The 18739-nt window shown below is 42.6% G+C and overlaps 1 protein-coding gene across 28 annotated transcripts in view; it reads right to left on the minus strand.

Moving 5' to 3' along the window:
* Kcnma1 (potassium calcium-activated channel subfamily M alpha 1) overlaps window positions 1-18739 on the minus strand; it is a 695343-nt gene that overhangs the window by 202125 nt on the left and 474479 nt on the right. For all 28 annotated transcript variants that reach the window (XM_060382122.1, XM_060382121.1, XM_060382116.1 and 25 more), the window contains 3 exons: window positions 6801-6911; window positions 4845-4950; window positions 2986-3068 (listed from right to left, as the gene is read on the minus strand). In XM_060382122.1, the coding sequence (XP_060238105.1) occupies window positions 2986-3068; window positions 4845-4950; window positions 6801-6911 (300 nt within the window). The remainder of the gene's footprint in view (window positions 1-2985; window positions 3069-4844; window positions 4951-6800; window positions 6912-18739) is intronic.

Here is an 18739-nt window from a genome sequence, read left to right on the forward strand (position 1 = left end):
CCTTCTCTTCTGGACACTGGGGTGACGGTACCGGTGTTGCTCACTTCACAGGCTTGGTATGAGGAGCAAATAGGAGACCAGATGTTAAAATGCTTTGAAATCATTAACAACCCTCTCCATGTGTAAGTTATGGTTTTTGTCATTACCAACCCTGTCAGAGGTGACATTGTACATTTCCTTCTGTGACAAGGAAGGCTAAAGAATGGAATTCAAGAGAAAGGCCCACCTCCTAAGCCTCATCAGGAATGCAACTGCAATTATCATACCGCCCCCACAAACTTCCCACCAAGCTCAACTCTTCACTTTGCCACCTTTTCTGCAAAACTGGAGAAAAGGCAAACAGTTGCGTCATCTGAAAAAAACTGTAGCCACTGAAGTTGGAAGATGTTCCTGAGAAAGCCTCTCTCTGTGCACATCCACCCTGGGCTTTGCACTAGAAGGACTTCCTCTCTTACTTTTGAGAGCGTGTCTTGTTGGCCTCTGCTTATAACCCAAGGCTTCTGAGCCTCTGTCAGACTCTCCTTGCAGTCTACAGCGCCAGCCAGCTCTCTGCATTAGCTCATTTCAAATGGCTCTTTGACATTTTAATTTCAAAAGCAGCAGATTGGTCTCATTAAGCTAAGGAGGAATATACAAATAAAAGAAAAGCTAAACCCAAGTTTAACCCTGAGCTTCCTGCTCCTTTTTGGGTCTTCCTCCTGATTCTCCTTAGTGGATGGCTTAGTTACTTTCCTGACCCAGTGAGTTCTATACCTTGACATCCTGCCATTCTCCCTGGAACAACATATGTGTTCTCATATTAACCCTTCATACTCAGAGTTTGAATAAAGCACTCCAGTTATGAGAAATACCCATTTCAAAATTATTCATTTCTATTTGTCACCACTGAAAAGAAATAAAGTATGCATGCTAAGAACTTTTCTGCATGGTTAAATCCATGAGCTATATTCTCCTGATTTTTGTTTGTTTGTTTGCAATAAAGGAAAAAGATGGAACCTTGTGCCTTAAAGGGCTACATTTTTATGAATTCAAGTGACAGAAAAAAAAATGTGTCAAAGGGTGGAAATGCTAGTTAGTTCAGAAAATGACAAGGGGCACTTTCTAGACTGAAGTTGACCTGCCCCTTTTTTATCCTCTTCGCAGCCTGGCAAACCAAGTCTTTCTGGACTTTATGCACAGATTTCCTTTGGCAATGGGAACAGAGCCATTGCCAAAGGGAAGTAAGTGGAAGAGAGAAGATGGTGTCATATGGCCCCTTCTAGACCTAAGATGCTGAAGGGAGGACTTGAGCAACCTAAGTGCACCAGCGGAATTCCTCGGCCTCAATGATGGGAAAGTGCATGCAACTACTGAACACTAATTATAGCCAAGATGAAGGAGTCACAAGTACTGTAAAGACCCAAAGGCAACTTCCCAAGCCTCACCTTTAGGTAAATCCAAAATAGCAAGCTGGAAGCAGCATTTAGACCAGGTCTGGTCCCAAGGATTGATGTTCACTATTGAGTAAGTGTTGTTGGAAGTGCAGTGGAATGAAGTATTTCCTTTAGTCCATGCTATCTCCAGAAGAGTCTCTTTGTTATCCTCACCTACCTCAAGTGACTATTCTGAAATTTACACCCAGAAAAGACAAATTCTAAAAGGATTTTAGCTAATGAGAATAAAATGTTTGGAGGTCTTTTTTTTTTTTTTTTTTTTTGGTCATTTTATAGATACAGAACAGGATGACAAATCTGGGTGGGAAGAACAATAGCTAAAGAAAAAAATTTTTTTTTCTGAAACAAATAGTACATTTAGGCATTAGAGTCGGGGTTAAAATTAAACTGAGAGGACTAGTTCACCCATGTGCAGAAAAGGCACAACCTTAATGGTGTTCTAGGTTATTTTCTCGCCAGAGCACCATGATCTGTTAGGGGAAGGAGGAGAAGGAGAAAGAAAAGAAGGAAGTCAAGGCAGGGGAGGAAGAGAAAATGAGGAGGAACTTCAATCCAAATAGGATAAAGAAATTATATAATTCAGTATCTTGGAGATTCTTGCTAATCTTAAAACCACTGAAGAACACTCATCTGGGAAAACTGAAACAGGCTAATTGACCACTAGCTTTCAGGATAATAACCTGATATAGAGATCCTGGGGAGGGACTACCAAGGGGTTTCTCGGCCTCAGCTATTGAAATTTTGGGTTAGATAGTCTTCTAGATAGGGACTGAGCTATGCATTCTGGGAAGCTTGGCAGTGTCCTTGGCCTCTATCCACAAGATTCCAGCAATACCATCTGATAGTTGTATCAAATGCAAAGTTCTCCACATATTGCAAAATACCTTCTGGAGATAAGACCCTTCTCTAGTGAAGATATCTTGGGTCCAATTCCTTTCAGATCACACAATTTTTAAGATACATATAAAAAAACGAAGGTTTCATGGGTATGCATCTACATGTGTGGTATAAGTCCACAGGAGGCAGAAGCCAGTGGTGTGTGGTGCTCCTGAGATGTGGACCGCCTTGGCGTTTTCAGACAGGTCTCTCAGTGACCTGGAATTCATCTAATTAGGCTAAGCAAGTTGGCCTGTGAGGCCCAGGAATTTGCTTATCTCTACTTCCTAGTACTCATGTATGCCACTGTGATTCATTAAAAAAAAAATTTAACAACTGAGCCATGCCTCCAACCCTGTGAGGATAGCACTTTGATTCAGACCTGCACCCATCTTTCCTTTTCTGTTCTTTCTCTAGGAATCTGAAAACCAAGAGCAGCTATGAGCACTGGACATGCTATCTATGAAGTCTGAACCTCCTGTCAGTGCTGTCCTGTATGTCAACACTCTCTCCAGCTCTATCAGCTCCGTACAGGAGCCACTGTTGGGTAGTTCACGAAGAAAAGATGGTCCACCGAGACAGTCCTCTGCAGACCCCCTTCCCCCTTAAAAGGCTGCATGCAGGCTACTGGGAGACTAGCCCAGGGCCTTCCCCAGCACCTGACACCCTTAGTTACCTCATGATGTTGGAGGCATCTTCTGCATCCGGGTCAGCGCAGTACTTATTGGCAAGGATCAGGCACGCATCTGCTGACTCTATCTGAGAGACCAAAAGGAAAAGTCATAACAAACACAAATATATAAATAGCTACACACAATTGCAGCCTTTCTTTGTGAATATCATTTGGAGAACTTGGTATTTTGAAAGGAAAGGAAAAAATCCTGAAAAATTATAGTTTTGTCAGAAATATAGATTGTAGGTCAGGTTCTTGTTAAAAGATAGATTCCAGCATGAACCTGAGTAATTATGCTCTTCATTTGGCCTAGCTGCTTCCAGACATGTTTGCCAAATTTCCTCATATTTACTTAATTAAGCCTTTCAATCTCATCCCCACTTCCTCTCTTAACTCTCTTGTGCCATCGTCCTAATTTTTCCAACCAGGAAATGGAGGTTGGTGGGTTGAACTCTTTCCCTCAGGTTATCATGTGCACAAAATAGTTGCAGATTCAGCAACATAGACGGAATCATCAAGGGGCTAGAGAGGGGGCTCAGTTATTAAGAACACTTGTGGCTCTTGCGGAAGTTATAAGTTCAGTTCCCAGCACCTACATGGTAGCTGGAAATCATTGATAACTCCATTTCCAGGGTATCTGACTCCCTCTTCTGATCTGTAGGCTTCAGGCAGTAGGCAGTACACATACATACATGGAGACAAAACAGTCATTCACACAAAGCTAAAATGAGTAAATCTTTTTTTTTAAATCCTTTATCTAATCTTGTGCACATTTTCATTATATGTGTCCTGATAGGAAATCAGAGCCTTAAATAGAAAACAGCTCTAGGCTGTTTGTTGTTGTTGTAGTAGTTGCTCATTACTACTCAGGTATTCAAAAGACAAATAATTTACATAAATGAAATGATAAGTTACAGATGGATCCAAAAGGCAACCTACTGACTTATCTTGATGTTAGCCAAAGGGGGGAGGGGTTGTTCTGTAGAGGGACCGTGAGTTTGATGTGCTAATAATTGCTTGTGTTTAAATGAGGCCTGTGAACAAAAGCCATTTTCTCTGAACTTATGACTTGGGTCATGTCTGGATAATATTAAGATGAACCAGTCTACATAAGCATGAGTATTCTCATGCTAACCTGGGTCTGCAGCCTCTCCTGCTCATAATGTTATTCTTACTAAATTGTTCCAGCATTTGTTAGGAGAGTCATGGTTCCCTCCATGGCATGTCACACATTGTCTCTTGATTTCTTTAATAATGTAAAGATTTATACAAATCCTTTCAGGTTTTCTATGTTTGCTGCTACCACAACTACAGAACTCTTTGGTGAACACAGTCAGCATTTAGACTTCCATGGGTTCACATAATATTAATGAACTACCAATGGCATGCAAATGTTGAACACACAACAACTGCATTAAGCGGATAGAGTAGCAGAGGTCACTTCATTGTGTCCCTTCCTCTTCTAAAGCCTGGCATGTGCATTAAAGCAAGAGGACAGTTTGTAGGAGTTGGTTCTCTCGTCCCATCAAATAGATCCTGGAGATTTAATTCAGGCTGTCAGGCTTTGCAGGGTAACATTCCCACTGGACCACTGGGATGAGATGGTCCAGACTGAACATTTGAGTCTTACTTTGGGAGTAGCTGGTCTTGAAGAAAACAGAATAGTAATTTCTATGTGAAAATTAACCTGAGTGAGGAGTCCACTGTGAGTCAGCAGAAGAGCAAGGTCCAGAGGCCAATGAAAGAGTGAACCAGGGTTTGTAACATCTGAGTAATCTCATTAACAGTTAAGGAGCTCTAACCCTGGCTACTGAGAATCATAGCCCATTCCTGAAGGAGTAAAAACATTTATTTCTCCTTACCTTGACTCTGGCAAGATCATGTGGATTGAGGACGGAACCCTGATAAAATTCCACCTGAGTAAAATGCCGTTTGAACAGAGCCTCAAGCTCAAGGTTAGGGGAGATACTGTGCAGACAGAAAAGAAACAGAAGTTGAAACAACAGAGTGGGGATCTCAGACTCCAAAGCTTCCTTCATTTTAATTTCCATGTAAAGACCTGAACAAAGGCCCTGACCTTCAGAGATGCCTCCTTCACTGCCCTAAAAGAAAGTCTCATATTTAAAAGAAGTAAACCACTCACTCCACTAAAAATCAACCCAGAGGTGTCTGGGTTACAAATTTTTGGGACAATGTGATAAAGCACCTTCCTCTTTGTTAACACTGGCAAAACCAAAGCTGTGGCATCAGTTTGATTGGTCATTATATGTGTCAACTTGACCGGCCCACCTTGGAAGGCCTAGATTAAAGTGATTTCCAGCCATGTCTACGAGGGCTCTTTCCATGAGAATCACCTTTGGGTCAGTGAACTTGGGTAAGCAGAGCTCCTTCCTCCACTCGAGTGGAGGAAGCAAGGATCTAACAAAAGGGCAGAAAAAGGCCACAATTGTCTTTTGCTTCCTGACTGCCTATATACAGCATGGCATCTCAGCCCTTGCATTCTTCTCTGTGGACTGCAACTTCACATCACTGGTTCCCTTTCCCTAAGGTCTTCAAGCTCTAGACTGAGTCATAATATGAGTGGGGTTTTCAAGTTGTAGGTATGGGAATTCTCAGCCCTCAGAATTGGGTGAGCTTATGTCTTACCAAGGGTCTTTCTCATAAATGGTGGGAACTACTCACGGGCAAATATATCTATATTGAGGGCTGTATCCTTAAGTCAACTATATAGCCCAATCAGGCTTTCTTTCACAATAACAGATGACTTGTCTTGAGCATTCCCTGGAAGGCTAACTGGGCTCTGCACACTTCACATGGATTAATTTAATTCTTACTGCAATCATCCAAGGAGGTAGAATTATATCTTCTCTTCAGAGATGTGGGATCTGAGCCACAGGGAAGTAAACTAACTTGCCCAGCCATTCATTGGTTAAGTCAGGATTCAGACTAAAGATGTGCTGGGCACTGACTGTGTCTATGGATTACATGAAAATCCATCTACACAGAACCAGCCTTGGGTACCACATAGAGACTCAGAGGAACAACAGTGTTAATACACCTAATATGCTGTGTAATAGTTAATACTGTCAACTGGACGGGATCCAGAATCATCTAGAGGACAAGCTTCTAAGCATTTATGTGAAGGACTGTCTAGATTGGCAGCGCCACCCTGTAAGCTGGGCTCCCACACTAGACACAAAAGAAGAAAGCAAACTGAGCCCCCGAGCCTCCCTCTCTGCTTCCCGGGCACAGAAGCAATGTGAGCAGCTGCCTCACACTCTCACCCTGGACTTTCAAACTACAAGCTAAAACAAATCTTTCTTTCTTTCTTCCAGCTACTTTTTTCAGGCGTCTTGTCACAGCAATGTAAAAAGTAACCCTGCTTCTTCTCCTGTCCTGCTTGGTCCCTTTTCAATAGTGATTAACTATCCACACAATTTTATTAATTATCCTACACCAGCTCTGCAGACACATCTGATTGCACAGCTCCACACTGATGAAGGCACAAGAGAGGTGACGTGAACCACCAGCGAATTCTGCTGTTAACTCTTTCAGAAAGAAACTCAGCCATGGTCCCAGACCATGTTACTGGAGTCTGTTCCAACCCTGGACTAGGGTGTTGAATCACCATCCAAGTGTTCTAAACCAACATCCCCATTCTTGTGGAAGACTACCCCTTACCTAAGGAGCGAGTGGTGATCATGGCTTAGTCAATCCTGTCCCATTTTCAGCCACCCCCATCTCTACTACACCCACAGGCACTCAGAGAGAAGCTTGTGATTAGACAGAGGGATTTAGTGAGAGCAATTGGTTCTTACTTGTGAAGAAAGACAATCTCCACGTTGACATCATCCCGGTCCTTGTGCAGAAAGTCCTTCAGGAAGTTAGAAACACTCTCCAGAGTAATGTGTCCACAGACCACAATATGCCTGCACAGGAGAGGCCTGTTAGTGCTGGCCAGACCCAGCAACATGACCCTACATCCCAGTTCCTGACAAGGCAGAGGAAGTGAAGCAGCTGCAAGGGCAACATCCATTGCCATCCTCAGCCCCAGCAAACCCAGCGCCCATCCCCAGAGGGTCATGAGGCAAAGCAATGACGCTAACAGTTATTCAGAGGCTCTGGGACAGAAAAAAAAAACCCACAAGAAACATATGGCTGCTCACCTGATGCTTCACGAAATCCTATTAAAAGCCTAGCCACTTGGCCAAGTGGTTTTATGCATTTAACAATAAGTGGCATTATGCTTGTGCTTAAATGCTACATTATCAAGTCCCTTGCAGATTCCTATCTCTCCCTTTCTGCCCACAAAGCATCCTCCTGGGAGATTTACTGCAGCAGTCTTGGTTTATGACATACAGCTTATCAGGTAATGAGATAACAAATCTTGCTGAAACGATGATTTTGTGTGTAAGAAAGCGGACTTTTATCAGGGTGGCTAATGCGTGGCTTGACACGTTATAGGCTCGGCTGGCCATAAGCAGTAAAAAGGAAATTTTGCATTTTTCCACCATAACTTCTCCAACAATGGGGGCATGTAACACTTTACAGTAAGTGAGCATTACTCAGGGCTAAATGGAGATGGGACGCCCACGGAATAGAAGATGAAGCTGCATGCCATGACTGTGTCCCCAGAGGGCTGCTGCCTCAGGGTGCTTGGGACTTTCACAAGAGCCAAACTAATTCAGCTGAAGACCCTTCTGTTAGGCAGAGGCCAGGGAGACATGAATGTGAAGATGCTGGCTTTGTCCTAGGGTAGTTTGAACTTCTGTTTCTAGAAATATAGGCTTATCCTGAGGAAGTGAGATCCTTTCCCAGAGCCTTTAAGACCTGCAATCACTCCAATAACTTTTCTTCCTGAACCAGTGTGACCTTAACATCAGTCTATCCTTGGCTCACTTAGATTTGCTTCATGATGCTCAATCACAAGACTATGATCCAAGAACTTGCCCTAAGACCAAAGAACTGTGGCTCAGCTATGAAGCTACAAGCATTGGCTTCTATCAAAGAAACTGAGCTGAATGGCTCAACGCAGACTCCTCCACTCACTACATGCTGTCAGTAGTGGAAGGTCGACCTCTAGTGCCGGTTAAGACTTACTTGGCCAGGCAGTGAACATGCAGTAAGGCAATTTCCCAGGAAAAATTCAGAATAGCCAGGTCCTTTGCCCTTTATAATTGCTCTGTTCACATTGTAATACAGTAGAAAACTCATTGGCTGCAGGCAGCTAATAATAGGGGGCAGCAATGATGGTTTATGCGATGTCCCATTAGACATCATTACCAGAGCCTGCCCTGTGTGGTAATTCAGTGCTTGACTAAGTATGTGAGAATGATGCAGTAAACTCACTGGGGAAAGGATAATGGTGCAGAACAAAGAGCAAATCAATAATATGCATGATGCAGTTAATAATATTACCATTATGGACTGTTATTGTTACAGTAGAGCACTTAGCTATCAGGCAAGCCTCGGCCATGAAGGGGAACAAAGAATGACAGTGGGGTGCTTCAGAAGAGACATCCTAGCATGATCATATCATCTTGTCAACAGCATTGGCCAAGTTAAGAACATCACTTAGCCACTCACACAAATTCCATGCCCAACGCCTTGTATCACTGATCCCTTCTGACTATATGGCTGTAAAATATATCTGAACTCATAAGATAAACAAACAATTTGGAATTTTACAATTTTTATTATATCTTAAAATATTTTTATGGCATAGGCATATATATGGGCAAAGAGTAGGTAAGTAGGCACATTTCAAATAAGATTTATGATTCTGAGTTGAATCTGAAAAGTGTGGCTGGACAGTGACCAAGACGAGATTTCCCTTCTGATGTGAACTCTGCACAAATGACAGCGAGGTTACCTGGTACCTTCTAATATCCTGCACAAAGACACTAGGATGAAGAAATCTAACTTGAAGACGTCTCTGCAGTTGAGGCTGTGGTTTGGATGACAGGATCAGCCAGGTAGGCAAGAACTCCAGTTCCCTGTTTTGATGGCATGGGGAGGATATCCCAGATGAGCTACTTCTTCCAGTCCATACAAGGAGAAGCTGAAAGGTCGAGCCCACCTTGCCAGGCTCTGCCTCAGATACTGCAAACTTTAGGGCACTACACAGACTTACCCCTGGTTATTATTTCAAGTCACACTCAGATGAATGGTGGCTTGACACAGCTGAACATTTGCCCTTCCTGTCCTGTACACAAAAAACGGAGTGAATACCTAACAGCCCCCCCCACACACACACACGCTGCTCTGAAATCATTCATCCTAAGAAAGATACATGTGAAGTGAAAGGGGAGGAGATGAGCCCCACCCCAACACATCGTCTTTGGATCAAGGTTCAGATGGCTGATTTATTCAGCCTTAGAAAAAGTCAGGGTTCTATTATTTGAAAGTGTGCCGGGTACATATAAAATATATTCCAATGCAATCAATATTATCCCTTAAGCCTTTAATTAGCTTTCACTTCTCTTAAGAAGTAAGTAGACAAATGCTGGCAGGAGAGAGGAAGGGGAAAAAAGATTGACTTTTTTTTTTTCATTTGGTGCTAGCTGTCCAATACCGTGCTAGACAACTGAAAAAATATATCTTTTAGCTACAGCATGATTTCTGGGATGGAAGGCAGTCCTTATCAAAAAAGGAAGAAAAAGATCTTCCTTCAACATAATTGGTATTTTTGCTAAAAAAAAAAAAGGGGGGGGTTCAAGGGGAGGGGATTGATTGAAAGCAGATTGCCTTTTTGCCCAGGGAGAGTTATTAGGTACATTATCATGGCAACCTTGAAGAAGCCATATTGTTCCAATCTGTCCTGTATCTGATTTGAAGATTTACAGCCTTCTCCCTTTTGTGCCAATAATCATTTCCCCCCATTTTGATTTCCATACAATGGAAGTTATCAGGGAGCCCACATATTGAAAATGTTTGAATGTCGTCAGAACTGATGGATGGTGAGATGATGCCTCTCTAGCCCTGTATCAGCCTTGGAAGATGAGATCTGGCAGCCCATGTCTGAGAAGTGCCAGACACCCTATTTGGGGAAAGGATGGCAAATAGAGAAAACACTTGAAAATCACATCCCACACGCAGTATTTTGGGGAGGGCTAGTGTTTCAAAAAGAAACACAGTATTTATTATCCCATCCATTCAAAATATGATTGAAAATATTTTATAATTGAGAGCAGAGTATGGGCTTCTTGGAGGCAGCGAATATTTATAGGGTATGATTTAAGGAAGGCCAAAGATTCTTGTCCAAAATGATCTCTGCTGACTTCCACAACACCAACACACCTGCTAGGTGAGATTCATATTCTGATGTCAGACACTAATTAATTAAATAGTCTTAGACAGGTCTCACCAATTTTTCATCTTAGGAGCAACAATTCAGAACTTTAGAGGCACTGTAAAGATTGCTTGGTTCATGGGGTTGTCTCTAAGATTTACTTAGAGAGATAATACATGGATGCTCTAGCAGAGGAGCCTATTGTCAGCATTCTAAAATGGTAGGGACCCTGTGACATCTTTACACCAATACAAAGCATGTGGCCCATATAATTCCTTCTAATCCTCAAACAACTGCATGTTCTTTCCATCTGCAAATCTCTGGGTATTTCCCCTAAAGCTGCTTCTCTGAGATGCATCTTTGATGTTCACAGGAAGTAAAAGTAGCTGACCTAAGATGCAGTCCAGGTTTAGACTCCAGTGCTCAAGGAGATGAAGCTGATAGGCATGGGATTGTACCTTTCATCTTCTGCTCCCTCCAGACAGGCAGGGATGGCCAATGCATAGAAGAGGAGGTATTGCAGGAGTTCTTAGAGGTTCTGAGGATTATTATGAAAATGAGGTGGACAGAGATGAAATTCCCTTCACACACCACAATTTCTCAGTATCTCTAAATTAGGCTACACCTGATCAATTGGCCCAGAAGACTCACAGAAACAGTAAGGAAGGAACACAGAAATCATCAAGCCACTCTTCATAGACTCTAAACCAAACTTTCACTTTAGTCATACACTCTGACAATTCAAGGAGCTACAAAAGTAATGTAATCATCTGGCTTAGACTTTGCTCTCCTGTGGAGGAGAGGACTCTCTCACCAGCCCAGGAATCTAAAGGCTAACACAGAGATGACCCACTTACAGCAGGAGTTATTTAAGTGGGTCATACTGAGAGTTACTAAAGCAATTCTCTTCTGTGGCTCTGATGGTAGCCTCTTTGAACCCAATGTTACTCTTCATACCTGGATTCCAGGTGGCTTGAGCTCTTGGACTTGTGAAGATAGACAACAAATCTAAATCAATGACCATTTCTATTCTAATCTGATGAGATTTGTGGGTGTAACAAATCGAGTTTGGTGAACAGATATTTCTGAGGCAAAGCTAACATAAATGTTAGCTAATAATAAGGGCTTAGATAGACAATCCATCTAAATGTACAAGGAAGTGTCTTAAATATTAACACAATTGGAGCAAATGGAAGTTGGTGGAAGGAAGTTGTTCATCCCGTGTTGGTGCAGAGTAAGGGCCCCAGACAGCGGGTTAATTAGGGATAGGAAGCATCTGTACGATGCAGAACAACAAAAGCATCTTGCGGTTGAGTGTGATTGCGTAGTAGTAAAAGACCAATGAATGACTATACTGAACTCTCTCAGGGGCACCTAGGAAAGTGCCACTCGCTTATGTTAATCATCCCCATATATTTATGACTGCCCTCCTCTTCCTCCTCTCAGCCACTTCCACCTCTAGAATGTGGTCACATATGTTCTTCTCAGTTGCCCTATTTTTGCTGTTTGGGTGGGCCAGAAAGGCCAACATTCCTAAGTTAAGTGCCAACCTGTTTCTGAAGTCAATTCCATGCATGTGTTTTAGGGTGGACTTAGGACAGAAGGTGTAAGAAGAGGACAGGGCTTTTCAAGGCTCCAGGAATGGGGCACCAGGGAATCATTGGAGTCAGTTTAGCTTGATGAGAATGAAAAATCTACACACTTTCTACACACAGCTGGCAGTATTTCTGAGCACAAACCATTTTTACAACATTCCACATTTCACCATGACAGGGTGTTGGCAATAGGACCCCACTCACATTTCCAGGTGTATCTTAACTTCAGAGTATCTGTGGCTCATACTTCCTCTACATACTTTACATTCACGCCTATGCCCATTCCATAAGAAAGCAGGTTTAGCCATTTGGGATAGGTGAGTACACACCAAGGGCAGAACAACCCTCTCTATTTGATGCCTTCTAAAAAGAAGAAGCATCAAATGTTGTGGAAAGGACCCCAGCTAGAGATTAAGAGACCAGGGAGTAGGCCAGCAGGACCTGGAACCATTCACCATAAAGGAAGAGGCTGGCAGGACCTCATCCACCAGACCCTTACGAATCCCTATGGAGTGCTAGCTCCCAGCCTTTACTCTTGTTCTTGTCATCATCTTATCTTGTCTAGACGTCTGTGATTGCTTCCTGATTGATTTCCCTGTTTACTCTCCCCACCTTTCCCAAACTCCCAAAAGCCGAAGAGCAAAGACTAAGGCAAATCTGACCACAATCAGGTCTTCCAAGGTCAGGGAGGTCTTAGATCTCTCCTTAGCCAGGCGGATAGTGTAAAATGCATGGTTCTGGGCTGTTTATTTTTAAAGATACTATATCCATTTTTACTGGAACACGTATAAAGAACTTAAAAAACCCATAGCTATCCTGTCACAATAAATCATATAGAGTAAATTGAAAATCCTATACAGCTTTTTCTGAATACATTGCACTCACTTTGTCAAAGAGGTAGATGAAATGTGGCATGTATTGATCTAGATGTCTCTGTGAAACTATAATATTTATATCAAATCCATATGCTGGACTCTCTTCTGTCTTTCTGCTGAGCCTTCTAATCATATCTCTCTCATCCCGTCTCTCCCCAGCACCTCTCACCATTAGTAGCCCCCGATGTGAGGTGATGGGGTTTTAAGGAGTACTTGGCAAGGAGAATGGGTAGCATTTTATCTTACAGAAGTAGGGCAGTTAGAGGCCCATCAGATAGCCACATGGTGGCCAGTACTCACAGCTCATGTTTGCCCTCCTATATTGAACTTGAACTTTCCTCACGCAAGCTGGACTTTACCTCCTAAGTCACCCAGCAATATCTTTCTGGCTTTTTGTCCTATGGCAACTGGCCCTGAGTTGAGTTGTGCCTTCAGAACAGCTTCCCTTTAGTTCTCTCCTTTGGACTCCTGATCCCATTGCCAAATAAAAAGTAAATTGTCTTCAAACTTCTTTCTATTTTCTTTACTGAAAATCTGTTCCCAAGTTGGTCTTCACTGTGGAGAAAGGTTGTCACCAACAATCAAAGCAAACTTATTCCAGCCTGTTGTTCGTATCTTCCAGGATCTAGCCCTAGTGCGGCATGCACACAGGCACACAGACACACACCATTTGCTTTCAAGACCTATTTGCTGGAAAAAAAAATATGCTTGGCTTGGACACGAAGCCAGAGGAAACACAGTCAACATTTAACAGTAAACTGCAAGAATGGCTGCCCAATTCAGCCTCCTGGAATCTTCTCCCAAGTCCATAAAGGAACAAAAATGAAAACAAAACAACAGACAGTACTTATGCCAACAATCCCAAAGCTGACTATAACTATTTCCTGTTAAGAGAAAGAAGGAAAGAAAGAAAGAAAAAAGGAAGAAAGAGGAAAAAGGAAAGAAAAGAGGGAGGGGTTAACAAGAAGGCTTAAGGCAAAAATAATCTACTCTTGGCCACATCTACTACTTTGCTAATGAGAAAGGAAGGGAATGTGATCTGCCCCCTGGTGAGGAAGAGAACGGAGCAATCATCTCATGCAGATGTCAACAGGAGTATTCTGGAAGAGGCAGTCTGTTTTAGTGCTTTACTAAATGGAGCTAACAAACCCAAAGAGCTCAGCAAAGGCACCTTCATGAAGCAGAGCCCAAAGGTCAGGCAGCAGAGCATTGGATGACCCAGCAAAGGAAGCTAGGGAGCCCTTTCCCAGAACTTGCTACACTAAACTGATGCATTTTGTCATTTGTAGCTAAGCACTAAACCAGCCTAGAGAATCCACCTTTCCAAACCATAATAAGCTCTCCATAATCAGACAGTACACAGGATCAGAGTCAGGCTCTGGGTAAAGAATGACCACATATCGTTGTAGCTGGTAGCCTCCATGGAGTATGAGTCCAAGACTTGATCAGTTCAGAGAACCTCAGCATAGGATGCTTCCACCTGTCGGGCACACACCATTCCTTCTGTCAACAATATCTCATTTTCAATTACAGAGGGCTTTGTTATCTCTAATCAAGTTTCTATATCCAAGCAAGCCTAATCACTGCTCAAGTTAACAGTAGGAGTTGAACCATGCTGGCTGCAAAATCCTGTAATGAGTAGCCAGAAATTTCTGCTTCCTGAATCACAGACTGTCATGTCTGGCTGCTTTCTGTCCTTTCTGAGAGCTTGCCCTTCAGATTTCCTCTGGACAAGGCACTCCAACATTAAAAAAAAAAAAAAAGAAGAAGAAGAAGAAGAAGGAAAAAGAAAAGGAAAGAAGGAAGGAAGGAAGGAAGGAAGGAAGGAAGGAAGGAAGGAAAGAAAGAAAAAGAAAGAAAGAAAGAAAGAAAGAAAGAAAGAAAGAAAGAAAGAAAGAAAGAAAGAAAGAACTTAGAAAAAACATTTCTGTTGCTTACAACCATAGAACCATAAGGGGTAGATTTGTTGACCTTTGCTTCAGTTTTTTTCATTTAATTCCTTTCTTTCCTTTCAGAGAGAGGAGTTTGTACATGTATATGTTTTTGTGGGCACATGTGCATGTGGAAGCCAGAGGTTGGCATCAGAAATCTTCCTCACTCACTCTCCACCTTATTTTCTGAGTCAAGGTCCCGCATGAACCTGGAACTCACAGGTTTGGTTAGGCTAGATAACTAGTGAATTTAAGGGGTCTGCCTCTTCCTGACTCCCCAGCTCTGGGACTAGAGATATGTGCCCCTGTGTCTGGATTTTAAAATACAGGTTCCAGAGATCCAGCTCAGGGTCTTCTGATTACACAGCTAGCCCTCCCACAACTGGATCATCATCTCACAATTGTGAAGCTGTCTCAAGTTACATTGATCTTCCATGGGTCTCCTTAACACACTCAGCCCTCTTTCATTCATCTTATCACCTGGGACTCAGCGACCCTTAGCCCTTTTAAATAAAGCCAGCTACCTTTGACCTGACCTTTCCCATCTTAGACAGTTTCCTTTTCTGATAAGCATGTTTCTCCCTTTAGATCAAAGATGCTTTGCCTGTCTCTACCTGCTGCTGCTGCACCTGGACAAATACAGAGAAGACTGATCCAGACAGGCCAGCCTTACCCTTCAGGAGAGAAGGTTGACTAGAAAAAAGAATGACTCCAAACATGTAAATAATATACTTTTTTTTTCCTTTGGGAAGGGTTTTGATTTACAAGGCGAGCCCTATTCCTATTCCTACCTCTCATACTACTGGGACTGGCTTACTTACAGTGATAACTTGATACATCCTCCTCTTATCTCCCATTACCCCCAAAGGGTTGGGTATCCTCTCTGAGGATATTCAAACTACATACAGATGGTTCCCCCCAAAAGGGCAGGGTCCATTTAGAAGTTTTCTACTTGACTGAAGCCAAAGGCTACTTGTAAAATCATTCTGTTCAATTTCAACCGACAATAAACAAATTTCATGGGTTATCTATTTTTTTAATGACGTTTCTATGTTAGACAACCTTGCCCACCTGCAGGCTAATGAAAGCGCCTGAGGTCGGCAGGTCTAAACTAGCATGCTCACCATGTTAAGTGTTTCAAGTGAGTTTTATGTATGTCTGGGCAATTTTCCAATTACAATGGGCTTTTCAGGAATAACACCATCTGAAGTTGAAGAGCATCTCTATGGGCATTAGCCTCTATAAAATAACAGGATCTGCAACTCCTTGGGGACTTGGAAGGAGCCAAAGACTCAAAATCCTGTTGATGCATGACACATCACAGCAGGATGCTTGTAGAGCCTTGGAAAAAGCAGAGTTCCTAATATCATCCCCAGGTCCTTGGCCCTTGGCCCTTGGCCTCTCCATACCTCCCCACCACCTCTTCCTGGGTTCCTTATTAGATCTGTAAGATGTTAGGCACACTGGCTTTCTCTTGTCACCTTTGCCCTAAACAGATCCAGTGAGCACATTCTACAATCTGAGTTGTCACATGCTGTTAGGAATATTCTCTTTAATGTGCTTCCTGCCTTCATGATTATTTCACACCTTCATGATTTTATTGTACCAAATTCCTGCCAAAAGAACATTTCACTGGGATGATGTCCCTACATAATCAAGCCCCCATTTAGCTGCCACTGGCTCCTTTGATAGTTCTGATTGGACAAAGGCTCACATACTCTCCAGGAGAGCAACAATCATGAATTCTCTCACTCATTCTTTTAGCCACAGAGCCCAGCAGAGAGCCCTGGCTCACAGTAGGCTCTGGATAATTGTTAAGCCAATGTGTTGGAATGGGTGTTTTCCTAAATGTTTTATATGTGAGCTGGCATGACCCTTTGGCATCAGAAAAAGCATCATAAAACTTCTCAGAACGGCATACATGTATCTCTGATATGCCTTCACATCTCCTTATTGGAATGGCACAGAGTAGGAAGAGGAGATGACTTTTATTGACGACTGGTACTCACATTCAGAACAAGTCTCCATGGTGGTGGGGGAAGGAGCAGGTCATTGCCATGCAATATCAGTGCTGTGTGGAGGCTCAAGCCTGACAGCAACAGAATCAGATTTCCACAACTTTCACACTGCATTGGCTCCTATAATATTTTAATACAAAGAGACACTGGTCTTGGCCAGTTAGAAAGTTTGCTGTTTTATTTTCAGAGCATGGTGACTCTTGGTGGAATGAACCCCAAGTCTACGAGGAACTGCTTGTCACAGCGCTGGAAAGACTTCTATCAGAATGAATGGCATGGCAGAATGACAAAAAATAGGGTGTCATTTAGTCTCGGATGCTTGCATTTGTTCCTGGGATTCTAAATCTACCCAGCAAGGACTCACTCCATCAAATGTGAGACTGAGCAGAAAGAATCTTTGGGGATTATAATTAGAAAAGTCATAATCAGAATTTCTTTGTAAATGGAAGCAAGAATATTTGAAAGCAAAAGTCTAGGTTTGAATTTTTTTTTCAAGGTTCCCAGTTCATCTCCCACCTATATTTCTATTCTTGTTTGGAGAACAATAGGTGGAACATTTTGATAAGTGTGTGGAAGGGAAGAAAGACAGCAGGGAAGGAGGGCAGAGGGTAAGCATTCATCCCATGAGCACTATCAGAAGATTGATTGACTATGCAGCCAAATCTCTTTTCAGGAGATGTTCAAGTTTGAAAAGGACTAAGGATGTGGCTTACAAGGACCCAAAGCACATGCCAAGGTGGAAGTATCCACATCCACACCCACCAAGACTCCTGACATTGGGAAGGACTATCTGGGAACTATATTATGTGAGACATCTGATGACAAATGCTTTCGGATTTGCCCCTCAAGTTACCCAATTTCAGAAGTCATCAGGGGTCATTTTCCCAAAGTATGAGGGCAATCTCATTTTTTTTTCCATTTTTTCCCCTTTCCCTAAAAGTTTAATGCTAATCAAAGCAGAATCCTTAATCAGTTCAAGATGGTCTGTCAACTTGAATTATCTATTTGTCTTCCTATTTACTGTATCTGTCTGTCTACAATTCTTTGTATCTTTGTGAAAATCAGTTATTAGGGCCCATGTTTCCTTCTGACTAGAATCGCTACCAGATGAACCTTCTTGGTGATATGTTGATGATTTGCTAATTTATGGTTTTTAAAATTTAGGAATCCTGAGATATTGCTGGAGAGTCACGTGGGCTACAAGAGGAGAGTGCTGAACGGCTTTCTTGACAAGAGATCAAAGATTGTATAAAATACAAGACTTCAGCCCCATTTCAACCTGAGCTATGTCTGAGACAGAGAAATCGTAAACGACATCTTATAGGAAACATCCCTCCCAAGAGCAGTCCAGCCCTCGCAACCCAGGGAGAAGCGAGAGCGAGCGTCACCCGAGCTCCACATAAACAGGAAAGCAGGCCTGTGGTATCAAGCCAAGATGACAGCACATGAATCAGCCCAAATCCCACTCCTGTACATGGGAGGCCAGGTCCTGAGAGCAGCAATAGCATCGCAGGAAGATTCGCTGGGATCCCAGGCAGGTTTAAATAAACTTTCAAGCTGAACTTCCCAAACACTTAGCTGGTCAAACAGCACAGGCTCTAGAGAGAGCAGTGGTACCTGTGGAAGGTTTAATAGGTGTGCTGGAATGTATCTGTGCCTGACGCCTGGCATTGAGCAGGCACTCAATAAACACATGTGGAATGGATAAACATGAAGGTGTGACACGTGGTGATGCTCTTTAGACCACAGAGAGGGTAAATTGAAAGAATCTTTGTAAGGAAATAATGATATTCTGGCCTTTTCAATGCTCAGCTTTTTAAAAAATGGCCTGAAACCACTGTAGGTAAAAACTGAGGGTAGGGAGGAGATGGAGGGGGACTTCATGCTGATCCAAGGTAATAAGTTGGAAAAACGAAACACAGAGCAGAGTATGAGAAAGGGAGAGAGCACATACGTGAAAAGAGCAGTCTGGTTTTGAATAAGAGGAAGGACACAGCTAAACTAAGACCTAGTCATAAGAAACCAGACAGAGGCATACAGTCCTGTG

This window comes from Meriones unguiculatus, chromosome 4 (assembly GCF_030254825.1).
Source record: "Meriones unguiculatus strain TT.TT164.6M chromosome 4, Bangor_MerUng_6.1, whole genome shotgun sequence".
NCBI lineage: Eukaryota > Metazoa > Chordata > Mammalia > Rodentia > Muridae > Meriones > Meriones unguiculatus.